The sequence below is a fragment of the Melopsittacus undulatus genome, chromosome 3 (assembly GCF_012275295.1).
Source record: "Melopsittacus undulatus isolate bMelUnd1 chromosome 3, bMelUnd1.mat.Z, whole genome shotgun sequence".
Classification (NCBI taxonomy): Eukaryota; Metazoa; Chordata; class Aves; order Psittaciformes; family Psittaculidae; genus Melopsittacus; species Melopsittacus undulatus.
In genome coordinates, this window is record NC_047529.1 from 20,336,226 (window position 1) to 20,353,469 (window position 17,244).

Consider the following 17,244-nt stretch of genomic DNA (forward strand, 5'->3'; position numbering starts at 1 on the left):
TAAATAAGCTTCTAATACCATCTTACATTGTCTAGGGACTATCCAGGGATCATCTCTTTGTTGCCAGCTGTCACTCCAGAATGGCACTACTCTTCTGCAAGTCCTGTGCCATATCTGCCATCCCAGAGTAGCTGTTTCAGATATCCTAGGGCAATGAAAATAATAATGATTGCTTATATTTAGGTAATGAATTTCACCATAACAATTTCTGTTCAGTGATATGTGAGCTCTGTCCAAATTATCCCAAGAAAGGATATGCTGAGGAGGGAAGAATGGAGACACCTGAGTTGAACCAGCTCTTGTCCTGAAACAATAGAGCCAAACCAAAGTGGTATATCCTTGTATGGCCCCGCTGTGTTATATGAGCTTACTGGTTGGGTCTTTGTCAGCTCAAGGATCTCTGCACGATGTTATGCTACATATTGTAGAAACTGCAGAGTTTAGGGAAACAGGAGAATGTTGGCTTTCTCTTTCATTTTGGCTATACGATGAAGGAACAGTCCTCAGGTAGAGGTGGCTGGGAACACCAAAAAAGAAATCAACACATAATTGTAGCTAGGAAATCTGTCCCAGTAAAATGAACACTAATCAGCTGTCTTTGCTTTTAGTCTATTTTGCTTTTCTTTAAATTTCACTTTCCTCCATTTTTTGCCACTATCAACAGAACAAAGCATGATTTCCCTTTTCTACTTTCATAGGCACTTAGGATCTTGTATCTTTGAAAGATGCTGTCCATCAGAGATTGCAATCTGCCTTGTACCTTTCTCAGGTATGTTTAAATCCTTTTTTATCCTTCAAAGGCTGGCTGAAAGAAGTGTCAGGTCATTATTTCAGGTTGTAGCTTAATACTTGGGCTTAGCAGCATATGATCTGTTTTCAGTCTTCATCAAAGACCTTCATTCTCTGAAGGTCAAGGTATTAGAATGTTATTTTTAAATATACTCCCTGCAGTGAAGAGTTAAAAATAGGCTTCTACGAAAAGGTACAGTAATTGGTTAAACCTGTTAGCCATCACATGAAGATGATAACTCCTCCCAGGAAAAGGCATAGCAAAAGCAGCTTTGACATGGATTTATACTTAGAAGACCAGCTGCAGGCTTACTGGGAAGGAGTTCACAATGTAGGCTCTTGGATTATCAGCAGAAAAAACAGCTTGATTCTGGAAGGGAAGGAGATAAGAGAAAAAATTTCCTTGTCATGATCTGCAAGTGAATTCCACGGATCCTCTACTTTGGAACAACCACCAGTAGACAGAAAGTTTAAAAAGATGGAGCTGGGAAAGGCAAAGCTGCTGAGAACTGGCCTCAATGCTTTGTATCAAGCCATCCACCCTGTGCATGGAATTGCCTGGACAGATGGGAAGCAAGTGATACTGACTGCTTTATACTATCATAAAGGAGAGCTAAAGTTTGGAGACTCAAGCGTTGTTGGTCAATTTGAACATGTTCATGGGCTTTACTGGGGCCCATGCTGCTCTACAGACACCCCAGCTCTGCTTGCTGTTCAGCATAAAAAGCATGTTAGTGTCTGGCAGCTGGGCTACAGCACTGCAGAGAAGAACAAACCCTTGATTTCCCAGACTTGTGAAATTGGTGAGCCGTTTCCACTGCTTTCTCAGGGCTGTGTCTGGCATCCGAAGAAGGAGGTCTTGGCTGTGCTTACAAAAAGAGATGCTTCAGTCTTGCATGCTGTTCGTACTGACAATACTAGAGTTAAGGCAGATATTAAAAGCAGTGGGCTTATCCACTGTGCTTGCTGGACTAAGGATGGTAATCGTTTAGTAGTTGCTATAGGCAGTGCCCTGCATTCCTACATATGGGATGATGCTCAGAAAACTCTAAATACCTGCTCCTTTTGCCCTGTATTTGATGTGGGAGGTTATATCTGTGCTATAGAAGCCACACTGGATTTCCAAATTGCTGTAGCTACTGAACTTCCTTTAGATAATATCTATGGTTTGAATGCAGGCATTGCATTTGATGTGCCACCTGGTACAGAAACTGGTTCTTTAATCTCACAGTCTGCTCTGGTGCTTGGTGATGAGGAATACTCCATGGACCTGCGAAGAAAGTCCACAGATTCAGATCGATCAGGTGTTGATTCAGTTGCCTCTTCTTCATCAGGTCCCGTGGATTTAACCCATATTCTTGCAAACCACCGTCGGTCTGATCCTGGTCCTTTCATCGCTCTGAAATGCAAAGACTCTGCAATGACAAATGGTCAAGATTCATCTCACTTGATCTTGGTGACTTTTGAGAGGAAGGTAACCACCACCAGAAAAGTCACCATCCCAGGTATTCTGGTTCCTGATATAATGGCTTTTGACCTGAGAGCTCAGATAGTGGCAGTGGCCTCTAATACTTCTAACATTGTTTTAGTGTATTCAGTAACCTCTTCCTGCATGCCTCATATTCAACAAATCCAGCTGGAAAAAAATGAAAGACCAAAGGGCCTATGCTTTTTGACAGACAAACTCCTGTTGATCCTGATTGGAAAGCAGAAGTTCCCTGAGCCTAGTCTCATTCCATCTTCAAGTTCAGACAGGTACGTAATGCGTCTGATGATCAAAGAACTGATGCTGGAAGAAGATTCTTCAGCATTACCAGAGACTAAACAGAATATGTTCTATAACTTTGAATCCTCTGTTAATATTCCTGGAAAAAGAAAGTTCTTTGAGAATCTTGCTACAGGAGAGCAGCCTCAAAGCAGGGAGCATTTAGTACCAAGAAGTACAGTTATTCAGTCTCCCAGTGGCAGGAGAAGACTCATTGAAGAAATAAAGAACCCTAGCTATGAGCAGGGCTCTTCATCAAGTGTGACTGACCTGGATGTAAAAAGGCTCCCAAGTGACCCCTCAGTGGCCTTGGAAACATTGGATGCTGAACCTACCAATCGTTCAGTGTCTATTCTCGGTTTTGGAACACCTACCCAGCTTTCTGGTAGACCAACTTCCCCTAAAGTGCAGTTGAATGTGATCCAAGAAGCATCAAGTTCTCCTAAAAACAACAATTTTTCAAGTGAAAGAGGAATGAGTCATATATCTAGAAATTTAGAGAGACTTTGTGGCAGCTTCAGTGAGTTACAGCTGAGTCTTTCTGAAATAAAAGACCTTGCTAAAAATGGGAGGAGGATATCTTTAACCTATCCATGCTCACAGGAACCACCTGTCGTTCACATCACTTACCAGGTAACTTTTTTGTCAGCTCAAATAAATTGTGATGGGACACAGTTTTGGACCAATCTTGTATTTATTTAGCTTTAAACCAAGAGGATGCAGTTAATTTTTAGCAACCCATAGGAAATGTAAACTGAGTTCGGCAGCAAGCTTAATCTGAAATGGTATTATAATGTGTCATTGAAACAATAACTCAGGATGATGTGGGTAACTTAAGACTATATTTCACATGGGAGATTTGTGTCTGTTTTTGTTTGATTATGCACAACTGCTTTGGGTGCTTGATTTTGTGTGCACCTATCAAAGACAGAGTATAGAGCCAAACAGTCACAAACGTACAGAAAGTTTATATGTTCGTTCAGTGTAGAGATGAGCCTATGAGTAAGGCAGTACAGTAGCCCACCAGAAATAGAACAAATTCAAACCTGAGCTCAAATCCAAAGTCTGAAGATAACTAGACTCTGGTGAAGACTGAAATATAGTATTGAATCTTCATTTATGGAAAATTTACATGGGCATGACATGAAGTTGGTCTATTTCTACTTTAATTTCTCCCCACTAATCTTCACAGAGCTGGACATGCTCAATTTGTAAAGCATATCACCATTTCAGACTTCTGGAGGAAAAAAATAATCTGTCAATATGCAATTATCATTTCATTAAATAAATAGATGAATGTCAAACCACCACGTTCCTATCCTGCCCTTGTTTTGGCAAAATTCCTACTGGTTTCAGTAAGAATTTCAACTAAGGAATGCAGCTTGGGTAATTATTTCTGGTTATTATTCCTAGTATTACTTGCAGTAATACATTATATTGATAATATTTTTAGTCATGCTGAGGCTGGTGTTATTTTTGCTAAAGCTTTCAGGATGTAGATGCCAATTATAAATGCATTCTTATCTACTGCAACATAAGCAGCACTATGTCAAAGCAATATATTAAATTGTGATGATGCTCAAGCATGTACTTCTCAAACAAATTTGACAATTTGACTCCCTTTTACTTTAAAGGAATCCATACAGACATCTAAGTACTTCTCCTTAAACACTCATGAAGGGAATGGTGACTCAATTCATCATATTCATTATGTTTTAGCAAGTGTTTACTTGGCTTTTAAGCAGATTCTACTATCTTAGATACTCTGAATAAAAGCAAAGCTTTTGGTCTGTTTTAGTCAATAATTTAACTTGAATACATTATACAAATTATGGCAAAAGAAGCAATGTCTATTTTAAATAATCCAGGATTTTATTTGCCAAGAAGCAAGGCCTTCTGTTCTCCAGCATGTTCAAATTAATTCTGATATCTTAACATAAATCAACTTATTTATTTAGCAAGCAGGCCTATCTCTTGAATTTGATTGGATTAGGTGTTGTTTTTGACAGGTAGCATTCATCTAAGATCTGAAGTCACTGTGCACATTTGCTTGCACAAGCAGTAAGAGCTCATTATCCTGTTTTTTCCCTTTGAAGAAAAAAAAATAATTAGTGCTTCTAAAATACTGCTAGACTAACTGCATTTAGAAACTAAGACTCTTATGTATCTGAACAGGTTAGTTTCACATTGAGCCAGCAGGAAACATTGCTAGTACCACATTATAGTGACTCAGAGCCACTTAATGCCCTTCCGAAGCACACAGCTTTTCTCTGTATGTTTCAACTAGTGCTTTGCATAGCTCAGCCCCTCTTCTGAAATCTAACAGGATCAAAGCATGGTGCCAAAAAATAGTGAAAAATAGACTGATCGCAAAAGGCCTCCAGACAGACAGGGAAATATTTGCTTCATAGGCAGCTAATAATTTTCTCAGAAAATCGTTGTTTTGATTAGTTTGGATTCAGACATCTGAACCTTGTTCCTCCTTCAGGACTTGATTAGTGCTCTGTGAGCTCAGAGACCAGCTGGGCTGTGGGTTACAGCCAGGCTGTACGTTCACAGTGCAAAAAGTCAGGAAATAGCTTTATTGCCTTATGATAGAAATATCAGCCTGTGGAAAACATTCTAAGCTTTAGGAACACTGCAGTCCAGTCAATAATATGGCCATTATCTTTCATGTTTTTGTGCCAAGTGCATGTCTTCCTAAGTGTTTATATAATCCCCAGGACAGCAGAGGCTCAATCTTGACTGAGAAATCTATTGTACTATAAAATATAATGATCACTACTGCATAACCATATTTATGCATTAAAAACATTAAAGGGAAGTTTAAAACATAACATTAAAATGTAGTAATAATTAACAGGCAATTATGAACACTGCTGTGCAGAAGCATTATTGATGTGTTTATGTATGTTTCCAGTTCTCCTTAGAAATCCTTAATATAAAGCAGAATGTGTATTACTTAAAATTCATAATGTATGTTCACTAAATAGTCCTCAAACCCTTTTGTTTATTCTGTACTGCTAGCCTACCTATAACTCCTCTGAAGTCACGTCCATGCAGCACTACCAGAATTTGGAGCCCATAGCTATAAAAGAAAAACATGATCACTCACACTTTGGAAATGTCACTGCACTATCACTTGTGTAATAGCATTCAACCACAAAAGGTGACTTGATCATTCAACCCTGAAAAGCGAATATTATCGCTCTTTCATCACATACAGACTTGTGATTCAGGGTACTGTGGGAGGGCAGACAGACAAATGCAGTAAGAGGATATTATTTAGAAAAAAAAACAAAACCCAAAACAAAGAAGAGATGAGGATCTGTCACAGATTTGTTTCTGTTTCATTTTGCAGGAAGAGACTTTTATCATCCTTTCCCCTAGAAAAGAAACAGCTGCAGAATATTTAAACTAGTCTCATTCAGAAGCTAATTACAGTGGAAATAAAGCCAATCTGGGTTTGAAATTAATGTCATTTAGGCAAACTCTCCAGGAGGAGTAAGATTCATCTTAATCTGAAGAATATCTTAGAACTCCTACATTTTGTTCACAAGCAGTATTATGTCAAAAGTCATATGTCACTGAAAGCATATATTGCGTAATTAAACAGGAAATAACTATCTTTTCAGCAATTAGTCACAATGATTTCCTTTTCTTAGCACTCACCAATAATTGTATACAAGTCAATTTATACTTTTATAGCATTTTCATACAATTTACTATGGGAAACCTTATTGCCAAGGTCAGCTATAAAAGAAACAATTTTTCTACACAGAGCTGTGAGATAAATAGAAAGGATCCAAACATATGGCAATAAAGTTCTTCTGATAGAAATACATGGAATAAAGAAGGGGGAAATAAGGGTGGCACAGTAAACAAGCAAAGACCAAGCTGCAAGGATCCACTGTAATAAGACCATGAACCCATCTGAAATCTAAGGGGCAATTTTGTCTTGGGTTGAGCAATAGAAAGTAAGTCATGAAAATGATGCAAGAGAAAGGCAATTTGACTGCTCCCTGGAGTAAGAAACTGGTCAGCCATCCAAAAGTTAGAAGGAAGAGATTTAGGATGACTGTAAAAGAAAGACCTGCAGTAGTCAAGAGAAGGTGTGATTAATGCAGAGGTAACATTTTGTGCAAAGGTTGAGGAATTTGTTAAAAACAAATTCCGATAACAATGTTCTGAGACTGATCAATAGCAGACAAACAGGCTTTGTACATGAGACACAGTACCTTTTATTAAAGCAGAGTATTTCTTTGTTGGATATACAGATGCACAAGAAAAGGAATGTCATAGAACTGTATCACAAAATGGTTTGGGTTGGAAGAGACCTGCTAGGCCATTGAGTTTCAATGCCCCTTTCATGGGCAGGGACACCTTCCACTAGACCAGGTTTCTCAAAGCCCTGTCCAGCCTGGCCTTGAGCACTGCCAGGGATGGAGCAGCCACAGCTTCTCTGGGCACCCTGTGCCAGTGCCTCAGCACCCTCGTAGTAAAGAACTTATTCCTAATATCTAATCTAAATTTACAGTCTTTTAGGTTAAAGGCACTCCCCCTTGTCCCATCACTCCATGTCCTTATAAAAAGTCCCCCTCCAGATTTCTCATCATCCTCTTTAGGCACTGGAAGCTGCTCTAAGGTCTCCCTGGAGCCTTCTCCAGGGTGAACAAGCCCAGCTCTCACAGCCTGTCTCCATAGCAGAGGTGCTCCAGCCCTCAGAGCATTTTTGTGGCCTCCTCTGGACTTGCTCCAACAGCTCCGCTTCCTTCTTATGGGCCCCAGAGCTGGATGCAGTACTGCAGGTGGGGTCTCACCAGAGCAAAGTAGAGGGGCAGAATCATCTCCCTTGACCTGCTGGTCACACTTCTTGCAATGCAGACCAGCATATGGTTGGCTTTCTGGGCTGCAAGTGGACATTGCACATGTAATGTCAAAAATTAATCCAAATATTCACACTATACAATGAAAGTAAATACCTGAGCTAAAAAAAAAAAACAAACAAACCACAAATCCACACTGAAAACAATTATAATGAAAACACAAGCATGAGGACAAAGGGTATATCTTAGACAACAATCAACCTGAACCAGTAGTTGCAGAACTATCAACAGGGAGCCAAGCGTAGAGAAATCCTAGCATATCACCCAAAATGCCAACATGCATGAAGGCAAACTGCACTGGGATTTAAGCACACATGAGCACATCAGATCTATTCCAATGTAAATATTTTACAGGCTTATGCTTCTCTGACATCTTAATTAGGTTTGCAATTGGAATGTCCCACATAAGGACAAGCCCTTCTGGGTCTCTCCCGGTTACATCCTGGGCATGACGTGCTATGGTATGGAATACCTCTTTGGCTAGCCTGGGTCAGGTGTCCTATCTCTGCTTCCTCCTGGCCTCCCCTCCTCCCTGGCAGAGCATGAGGCTCAGAAAAGTCCTTGGACAAACCAAACATTTGAGCAGTAACTAAAATCATCGCTGCTATCAGCACTGTTCCCAGCCCAAAAGTCAAAACACAGCGCTGCACCAGCTACCAAGAAGGAGAAAACATGACTGCTACTGCTGAACCCAGGACACACATGCATGACAAATTCAAACTGCAAAATCCATTACTTACCCAGAATGAGTAAAACCAATTCTGATTAGCAGCATATTCATATTTACCTCACTGTTTCATCAGTCATTGAATTCAAATTCATGAAGATGATTTTAGCATCCAGGCAGGTGTAGGCAGTACATGAGGAAACACAAGACAAACAGTGAAAAAGGTCAAGAGGCAGAACTAGCTGACAGTGGGGTTCAAAAAAGTGACAAAAGACATGTTTATTTATCATGCAGTCTTCTGGTGTACAACATCTAATCCGGGAACCCTTTTTGCATTCCAAAACATGAGTTTTGAAAGACAGTTTGGCAACGCTGCAATGGTCTGGCTGCTGCCCAGAAGACCCAGATTTATAGACATAAATCCAGATCTGTCATGATCAGAATTTATAAACTATAAATTCTGATCAAGGGTCAGGCTGACATGGATGAAGGAAAAACAATTATTGAATCGATGCTTTCTTTCTGTTGGATTTTGTTGAGGGAGAGTTGCACTTGGCATACTGCAGCAAGCTGGCTAAAGAAACTTAATCTGAAAATATCCTCTCACATAAATGGAAATCCGTTTGATTTTTCTGTGATTAATATGCTCTTAGTCTACCAATAAACTTTGGGTTAGGATAAAACAACTAACATTAGGGGATTTTAATCTGAGATTTGCAAGTCCTCTGGCTCCTATTGGAGATAAACAGCAACAGAGCAAAACCATCACTTATTTGGGGAAGAGGTGGATTAAAAGTAGATTTGACTAGAAAATTGTCTTTGGTTTAAGGCATGAAAATAGGAAGTACTAAGGTGAGATTTTATTTGTATTTATAACTGTCACAAATTACCTCCATGACTTTGAGTAAATCTCTTAATCTTCCTGTGTAATGGTTTGATCATCTGTAAAAAGGGAATGCTAACAGTTACCTGCCTCTCAAAAACAGACAAGAGTTTCAATCAGTTAACCCATGTTATGATGTGTGTGAACATATTCCTCAAAGAGAAGGCATGTTATTGTCATTTAAACTAAACATTAAAGGCATGTTATCATCACTTAAATTAAAAAAGACAAAATAATTAGAGGATTAAAACAGAGAAAGATTCTTGACTTGACAGAATTTGCCAGCAGACAAAAATAAATGTAAAGGTGATTAAATTTATCATTATAAACAGAAGCATATGACAAAGACAGAGAGAATAACTAATATCAATGCTCACAAGTGATGAAAGAAACAACTCCGAAACTTAAGCTTTGTACTTCAGAAACTGCTTAGGATAAAAAAAATATATACACCATTTAGCTCTGCATATACAAAACCATCTACCACTTCCAATGGCTGTTTCAATAACTTGCAAAGCTAACTAGGAAATATACTAGAACAAAGTCATCCTTAGGATAGATTTCCATTTAAGTGATTTCAAGTCAAGAGAGGCAGATATAGATTGTCTTCTTGTTAATTCTGATTTAAAGCATATCTACATGAAAAAATGAACCACTTGGGTCAAGACAATGTACTTGTCTCATTTACAGCCCACGTTTTACTGTAATTCATTAACTGAAGTATAAGTTTGAATAAACTCTGCTATTTCAACCTGATTTCAAGGAAATGTAGTAGTTGTTATTGCTGAACATTTAGTTTTGAGCCCATTGAGTTTTAAGTGCATTTAGGTTCAATAGAATATACTACTGTATAATTTGAAGAGACTAAAAAGGACAAAGAAAATCTGTTATATAGTTACAGCTGTAATAAAAACTTACTATAGGTTTATGACAACAAAAAAATACATTTCTTTGATTAATTCCTTATTAATTACACAGCAACTAATTTCTGGCTGTTTTGAATGGGGAAAGGGATGAGAAGAACTTTGAAAGCTGGGAAGCTTACACTTTTAACAGAACTATACCCATACAGTTCTGACATCTTCAGTCAATCCTAATACATAAATAACTAACCATCCATAGTCTAGATCCATGGCCAATTTATGAGAGAGGGGGGAAAAATACTTTTGCAACAGTTGGCAGACATTTGCATTTACAGAATCCAGTGTGGCTGTGTGACAGCACACGTATTATGTACAGAAAAGGGAAAGTGATTGATTTAGAAAGGTTGTTACACATTACATGGCAGAAAAAAGGCACACTCGCTGAGAGAGTGAATGAGTCAAAAGACAGCACAATTAGAAAAAAGACAAGCATTAAAAAGGACATTTATTCAGTTAAAAGGTTAGATTATTCTGCACAGAAATAGATGATGTCATGAATCCATTCAGCATTTTGTGTAGCAAGAAAGGGCATGAAATAGACACTGAAAAGGCAGGACTAAAACAGGAGTTAGAATAGATGACATCTTTTCAATCCATTCTAAAATGTTAACTTGAATCCCTTTTGAATGTGCAAACCAGAAAAGTCTAGGAGATGGGATAAGTAAAACTGTTAATTCAAAGAACAAATAAAATCTGTTAAATCTGGGGTTATTGCGAACATAAGGGTTGCCAAAGAAATAAAAAAACCCAAAACACATGGTAACTACACAGGTGGTAATTATGGAAAGAACGAAATGAAATTCAGAGGACAAAGTATAACAAGATTATCCAGAAGAAAATGTCCAATTCACATATATATTCTAATGGCATTGAGTCTCTGGAAAATTTTAATGTAAAAACAACTTTCAAATGATAGCTGATAGGAAAATCTCTATGCAAATATATATCTACTCCATAACCACATTAGCTCAACCATTTTGTGGTCCTTGCACTTTGCAATAATCAGAATGATGGAACATGAAGGTGTTGATTCTCAAGGCCAGCTAAACATCATGAAGCACCTTTGTATGTGTGTGTTCTTTCAGTGAATGACAGAGCAAATTCCAGGGCTGTAAATCTATACATTCTCCCTCTCCCAAAGAAAGTCACAGGATTCCCAAGCTGCTTTGTTATGATGGCTTTTCAGAGACTGTTGCTATGCCCAGTCTCTCTGCAATTCTCTCTGTGCCAGAACTGAGGGGTGAAATAGCTGATCAGCGACTATCAAACCCACCCACATGTACAACTGAAACTGAGCAGATCACTCATTTGCCCTGGTAGCATCTTGGACAACTTCATTCCAGGCATGATGCATTTCCTTCCCCTGTATTGACTCTTCAGGCAGAAAGGCCCAATGGCCACATACATACAGGAACTGATACATTACATATACAGGGCTGATGTAATTTTGAGCTGCATAAGTGCAGAAAGCAAAGAGTCATATTCCTCCTCACCTGGGACTAAGAGTTTGTGCTTAGAATTTCACTGCAGGATGGTGTCATCTATAAATTGCAGCAAACACAGACAAGGAAAAAAGCAAACTGCTAAAGAACCAAAAGGAGAAAGGGCAGAGGAATGGTTAAATGGACTCAGGCACAATGTCTAAGCCTTTAACAAGATCTTTTCTTTTACATCCATGCATTTGAAGAAAAGTTTTTCAAATGGAGCAGTTTCTGAAGAAACAAAAGATGTTCTCTTCTGTGATGGCAAGATCCCTTTGAATTTAGTCCAGCAGCTGTTTGATCTGCCTGTTATTGAAATGAAGCACGGTATGTCCTTTTTATTTCTGGTATCTGATTTCACCTGGGATTTTTAATGTAAAAGGCATTTGTGGTGGAATAATAACCCCATGCTGTAATAAACTGAGATAGCTAACTTTTTTTTTATAAGTGTGTGTTTTCCTTTGCCTGAAATATGGCAGAGTGTCTTGAAATCACTTAAATGCTAAGTAACTGCAGAACTACCCATTATCAGAATAATACGTTAGATTAGAGGAAGGCTGAGAAAATAATCAGTATGCTGTATTACCTAGAAATAGGAATGCTTCCTTGACACTTTTTGGCATTTTTCTTTGCCCATCCTTACAAGCATGTCCCAGAGCTGACAACAGAATTACCTTGTCACTGTCTTCTCACATATGCTACCTTCTCAGCAACACCCATACTATTATTTTTTAGCCATTTCTGTACAATGCTTCAGGTGGCTTTCCTCATCAGGGTCTAAATATATTATGATCTTACAGTACATAGTAGTTGACTATAATTAGGATCTTTGCAAGGTTTCCACACTGACAGATCCATAAATTACTCTGTCTTATCCCTTGCCTTAGCCCCTGATAGGCTGAGACATATTGGCTTAACCAGTATATTCTGTCTTATGAGAAATGAATTGAACTGTTGGTGAAAGCAACCAAGCACAAATACAGGATGGGTGAAGACGGGACTGAAAGCAGCCCTGAGGAGAAGGACATGGGGGTGCTGGTGGACGAGAAGGTCAACATGAGCTGGCAATGGGCACCTGCAGACCAGAAAGCCAACCATATGCTGGGATGCACCAGAAGTGTGACCAGCAGGTCAAAAGAAATTATTCTCCCCCTCTACTCTGCTCCGGTGAGACCCCACCTGCAGTACTGCATCCAGCTCTGGGGACCCCAACGTGGGAAGGGCATGGACCTATTGGAGCAAGGCCAGAGGAGGCCACAAAGATGCTCAGAGGGCTGGAGCACCTCTGCTATGGAGACAGGCTGTGAGAAGGCTCCAGGGAGACCTTAGAGCAGCTTCCAGTTCCTAAAGGGGCTGACAAGAAATACAAAGAGGAGCTTTACACAAGGGCCTGTAGTGACAAGACAAGGGGGAATGGCTTCAACCTGACAGAAGGGAGATTTAGAATAGATATTAGGAAGTTTTTCCCTGGGAGGGTGGTGAGGCTAAGCTGTGGCTGCCCCATCCCTGGCCAGGTTGGACGGGGCTTGGAGCAACCTGGTCTAGTGTGAGGGGTCCCTGCCCATGGCAGGGGGGAGTTGGAACTGAATGATCTTGCAGGTCTCTTCCAACCCAAACCATGCTGTGATTCAATGATTCTATGAAGAAAAAAAAAAAGAAAAATGTAATATTCTAAGCTGTAGTTTTCTAACTAATAATGGTTACATACCAGACTTTGAAATAACAGGCTTATTGGTGAAAAAGAAACCAGGCCTGGGATGTTACTGGTGCTGGAATCTATGACAGTTGGAAGAAAGAGATTCAAAATATACACTATTCTGCCATTCATATTCTGCTTATCTCCTTGTTGATGAAACCACCACAAGATTGAAAGAAAGGGGCTACAACTACAGTACAGATCAGGGGAGTTATCTTTACTCAAGACATGTTTGGTCATTTCAGTTTTCCCCAGGCTTACAGAAGTTTCAGAGAGTTGTTTCAGAAGATAAGGATATGCAGGGTTTGTATTTTTGTCAGCATTCTCTCTCACCTGTACAGTGCAGTGGAGGCATATATGAAAAACTCTGCTTGCTCTTGAGGCCTGAGACATTTCCCAGCAGGCTCCCGCAATAACACAGTGCAGATTTGCAGTGCAAGGAGGATAACGTTTTTTGGCCCGTACTTCCAGCTCTTGATTTTGGAAACAAATGCCTATAATGAAAAAAGAGGCTAAGGTTTTGGCATGAAGATAATGAATAATGGGCCTGAGAAAACCTATGTTCAGCTCTACGGAACAGTTGAATATGTAATACTTAATTAGCACAGCATCACTTCTCAATTTCATGCATTAGACTTCATAAATACCAAAAAGACAGTGTCTCAGAATCATCATAAATTGTCTCTCTTTACGTTCAACGGGGTGCTTGGCTTTTCTGAAATTGAGTCTGTTTGTTGACAGCAAAAGGAACAACCGAAACAAGAATCTTTCTACAACTCACCAAAATCTTGCAAAATTACCAGGTTTGGGGCAGAAGCAGTTTCTGTAGCCCTTATTCAGTTCTGACCAGTAAAGATTTATGTTTCTAAATTTTTCCTTTGCCACAAGGCATGAATATTAAATGTGAAGTTTAAAAATATAATTCCCATCCTTTAATACTATATAATTAAAGGGGATGTAATGAAGAGTGTGCTCGTATTACAGTGACAGCCTGGCATTTTTTACTTTGAATAAACACTTAAACTTGAATATACTGGGGGAAAAATGTTCACTGCTGTAGGCCAAATTAATATCCACAGCAAGGCTATGAAGATCATCAGAGTTACACAAGCAATGAACTTGGCCTCACTGTTTGCACTCTAAGCCCAGGACTGTAATGCCATTATCTGTACTAAATGCAGCCTGACATATAGTGCCCTGCTATTAGCACACAGAAGTCTCTCTTTTCAGCAGGGTGTCATCATAATAATTGTCCATATCAAAAGGGTATTACATTCCATACAGGGTTTTTCCACCATTTAAATATTTTGTGGGATATCCTTCAAAGCAAATGTTGTCAACAACACAGAGAACTTCAAGTATTTCAACAGATGAAAAGAAAAAGTCCCAAGAGTTTGACAAAAATGCTTTATCCATTTGACAACAATGCAACCATCAGTTTGGACAGCAGGATTTCCACTTTTAGGCCCGTAGCTTACAGAATCTGAAGTCTGTCCAGAATTAGAAAGAAAGAATTAAGAGTAGAAGATTAAAGATTCATGGTTTGGAATGACAATCTTCTTATGATGTAACAGGTGACAAGACAACATGAAATAGAGTAGCAGCCTGGAAAAGTGCTTTGTTAATAGTACAAGGAGGGGAGGTTTGCCTTGTGCAGGAACATGCCTTGTCATGACTGACAAAACTGAAGCATGGTTCTCCTAGACTTTCTACAGTTCCTTTTTTTTTCACACTCCTTTTCAAAACACACCTTTATGTCCCCAAATAAAAAAAAAATCAATAACAGAACACATCAGGGCTTTCTCTACCTCATATTCCTGTTAGTGCCTCTGCTCCATAAGGACAGGATCATATGCTGTAAGAAAAATGCTTCATACAAAGGCTCCCACAATGCTTTTCAGTTGCCACAGACTTTTTTCTTTTTCATAAAATGTCAAACTGAAAACAAAGCCAAATAGAGAATTTACTATTTTATATAAGAAGTGCAATATCCAGTCCAAAAAGAAACAGATGGATCACTAGAAAAAAAATATATGGTACATATAGCTTCATTTTCAAGCTGACTTGCAAAGGAAAGTAAAAAAGCAAGGACAGGAAAGGTTTATTTTCTGCTTCTATGTAATACATAAAGTGAACTTTAATGATTTTGATGTCTTTGGTTTCTAATCTTGTCTCTTTTTAACTTCAGGAAAGAAAAAGATTGTAAACATCATTCAGATTTTGTTCATTCTCTTTATGAAAAGTTTTGATAAATAATGAAAGAAATGTTATTATATCAGCTTTTGTAAACAGTCTTTTGTAAATCATGATATTTTTGTAAATCCTCAAGGTGTAACTTCCTTTCATTTTCCATATGAATTTGATAACATACTGAACAATCTTGGCTTGACAGTAAAGGAGATGGAAACCCCTGCTTTCTTCTAGAACAAATACAGCACAATCATTTCTTCGCCAACTTTTCCAGTTTTTATGATCTCTTCATCATTGAGGTAGAGCAGATGAGCAAAAAGGGTAAGCAGAAGTAGACGTCAGTGGAATAAAAGTCAGCATAGAAAGGCTGGCTGAGTTTTCAGAAAATGGAGAGCCTTATTGTTCATCAGAACAAGCAAGGATGCATCTTGTTTTTCAACTTAATCTAAATAAGGGACAAAATGCCTCAAACCTTTCAAGACCTTTAATTTAGCCCCTCTTTGCATTTACATGAAGGTGTGTTCAGCATGGATTGTCAGACCTTAATGTCATTAGCGTAATAAGGCTTTAGTGCACAAAAAGACAGGCTGCCCTGCTCGCATGCTGGCTGGCTTTTTAAAACGTGCTTGTACATTTTATGTAACCAGAGCAGTGCACTCATGTTCTTTTTTTGCTTATTTGTTGTAGGCTCTTCTTGGATTGTGCTCACTGCAGACAAGGATGGCTTTGTGCCATTAACATTCAAAGCAGCACAAGAGATAATCATAAGGGATGGAACTGACAGTTCAGAAGTCTGGGGAGGTCACTCCTACAAAAAAAGCATTTCAACTCAGCCACCAAGCAGAGTGACATAATTGCTGAACAAAGACAGCCAATGACCTTCTCATCTAATAGGATGCAGAGACTTTCTGCAGTGTCAGAAACTGAGTGACTAGGAAGCTGTCTTCAATACTTTCAATACATTTTAACAGTAAACTCCATGGCATGGTTACACTATAGCTAAATCCTAAGGTTGGCTGGACCCTCATGATTTCTTCTGAAGGATGAGAACTATAGTGAAGTTTACCACAGCTGTGGTCACTAATGGCTGTCAGTGAACTGAAACAAGGAGACCATCCTCTACTTTAGTTGTGGTCAGGATGTTCTTGGAGAAATGATACACTGCTAAAAATCATGTAGGAACAACAAATCTAGCTAATACAGGTGCATGGTCCACACAAAAGCTGAAGAAAATACAACTAAAGAGTATTTATATTCATTAAGGAAAACTGGGAAAGGAAAAAAAAAAAAAAAGAAAAGAAAACTGCTTCAGGCTCTCTTCCCTGTTCCAGCTGGATCCCATGGAAACCTGCAACTTTCCAGAGATGCTTCATTTTTATATGAAAATGTTCAATTACTGAAAAGGCTGCATCAGTGTCTCCTGTCAGCATCTTACACAGCACATAGATTTATATATGCACACAGAAAAGAAAATACCTTACAAGGTAAATTATGGATCAAAAACATTGAGCATAAATTCCATTTGGCTGAACACAGGTGTCTACACTGAACTTGTCACCCAGGCTCCTGTATGGTCAGTCAAAAAAACAAAAGCACTTCTACAGCAGATTACTCATGCCCTAATATAGATTTCTAAAACTGATTGTGGTGAACCATTTCTATTAAGTAAGTGCCTATTCCTTGCCACTGACTGCAAAAGCAAGCTAAGGTAACTAGTTTAAACACATTTATGTTTAGTCAGATTAACCTCATGCTCAGAGAGAAGAGGAAATACAGATACAACCAAGAAGCGGGCAGACAGATTTGTGAAAATGAAACCATCATGATTATTGTGACAGTAACATGCATGAGGGAAGAAGTGTGACCAGCAGGTTGAGAGAGATGACTCTCTCCTTCTACTTTGCTCTCGTGAGACCCCAGCCACAGAACTGCATTTAGCCCCAGACTAAGAACGTGGAGCTGTT

The 17,244-nt window shown here is 38.9% G+C and overlaps 1 protein-coding gene across 1 annotated transcript; it reads left to right on the forward strand.

The window, feature by feature from the left end:
* The first annotated feature begins 1,267 nt into the window (after positions 1–1,267).
* Positions 1,268–16,134, forward strand: LOC101868416 (WD repeat and coiled-coil-containing protein-like). The gene is made up of 3 exons (XM_005146440.2): positions 1,268–3,187; positions 11,601–11,721; positions 15,968–16,134. Exons 1-3 carry the CDS (start codon positions 1,268–1,270, stop codon positions 16,132–16,134), a joined length of 2,208 nt encoding a protein of 735 aa, XP_005146497.2.
* The last annotated feature ends 1,110 nt before the right edge of the window (positions 16,135–17,244 follow it).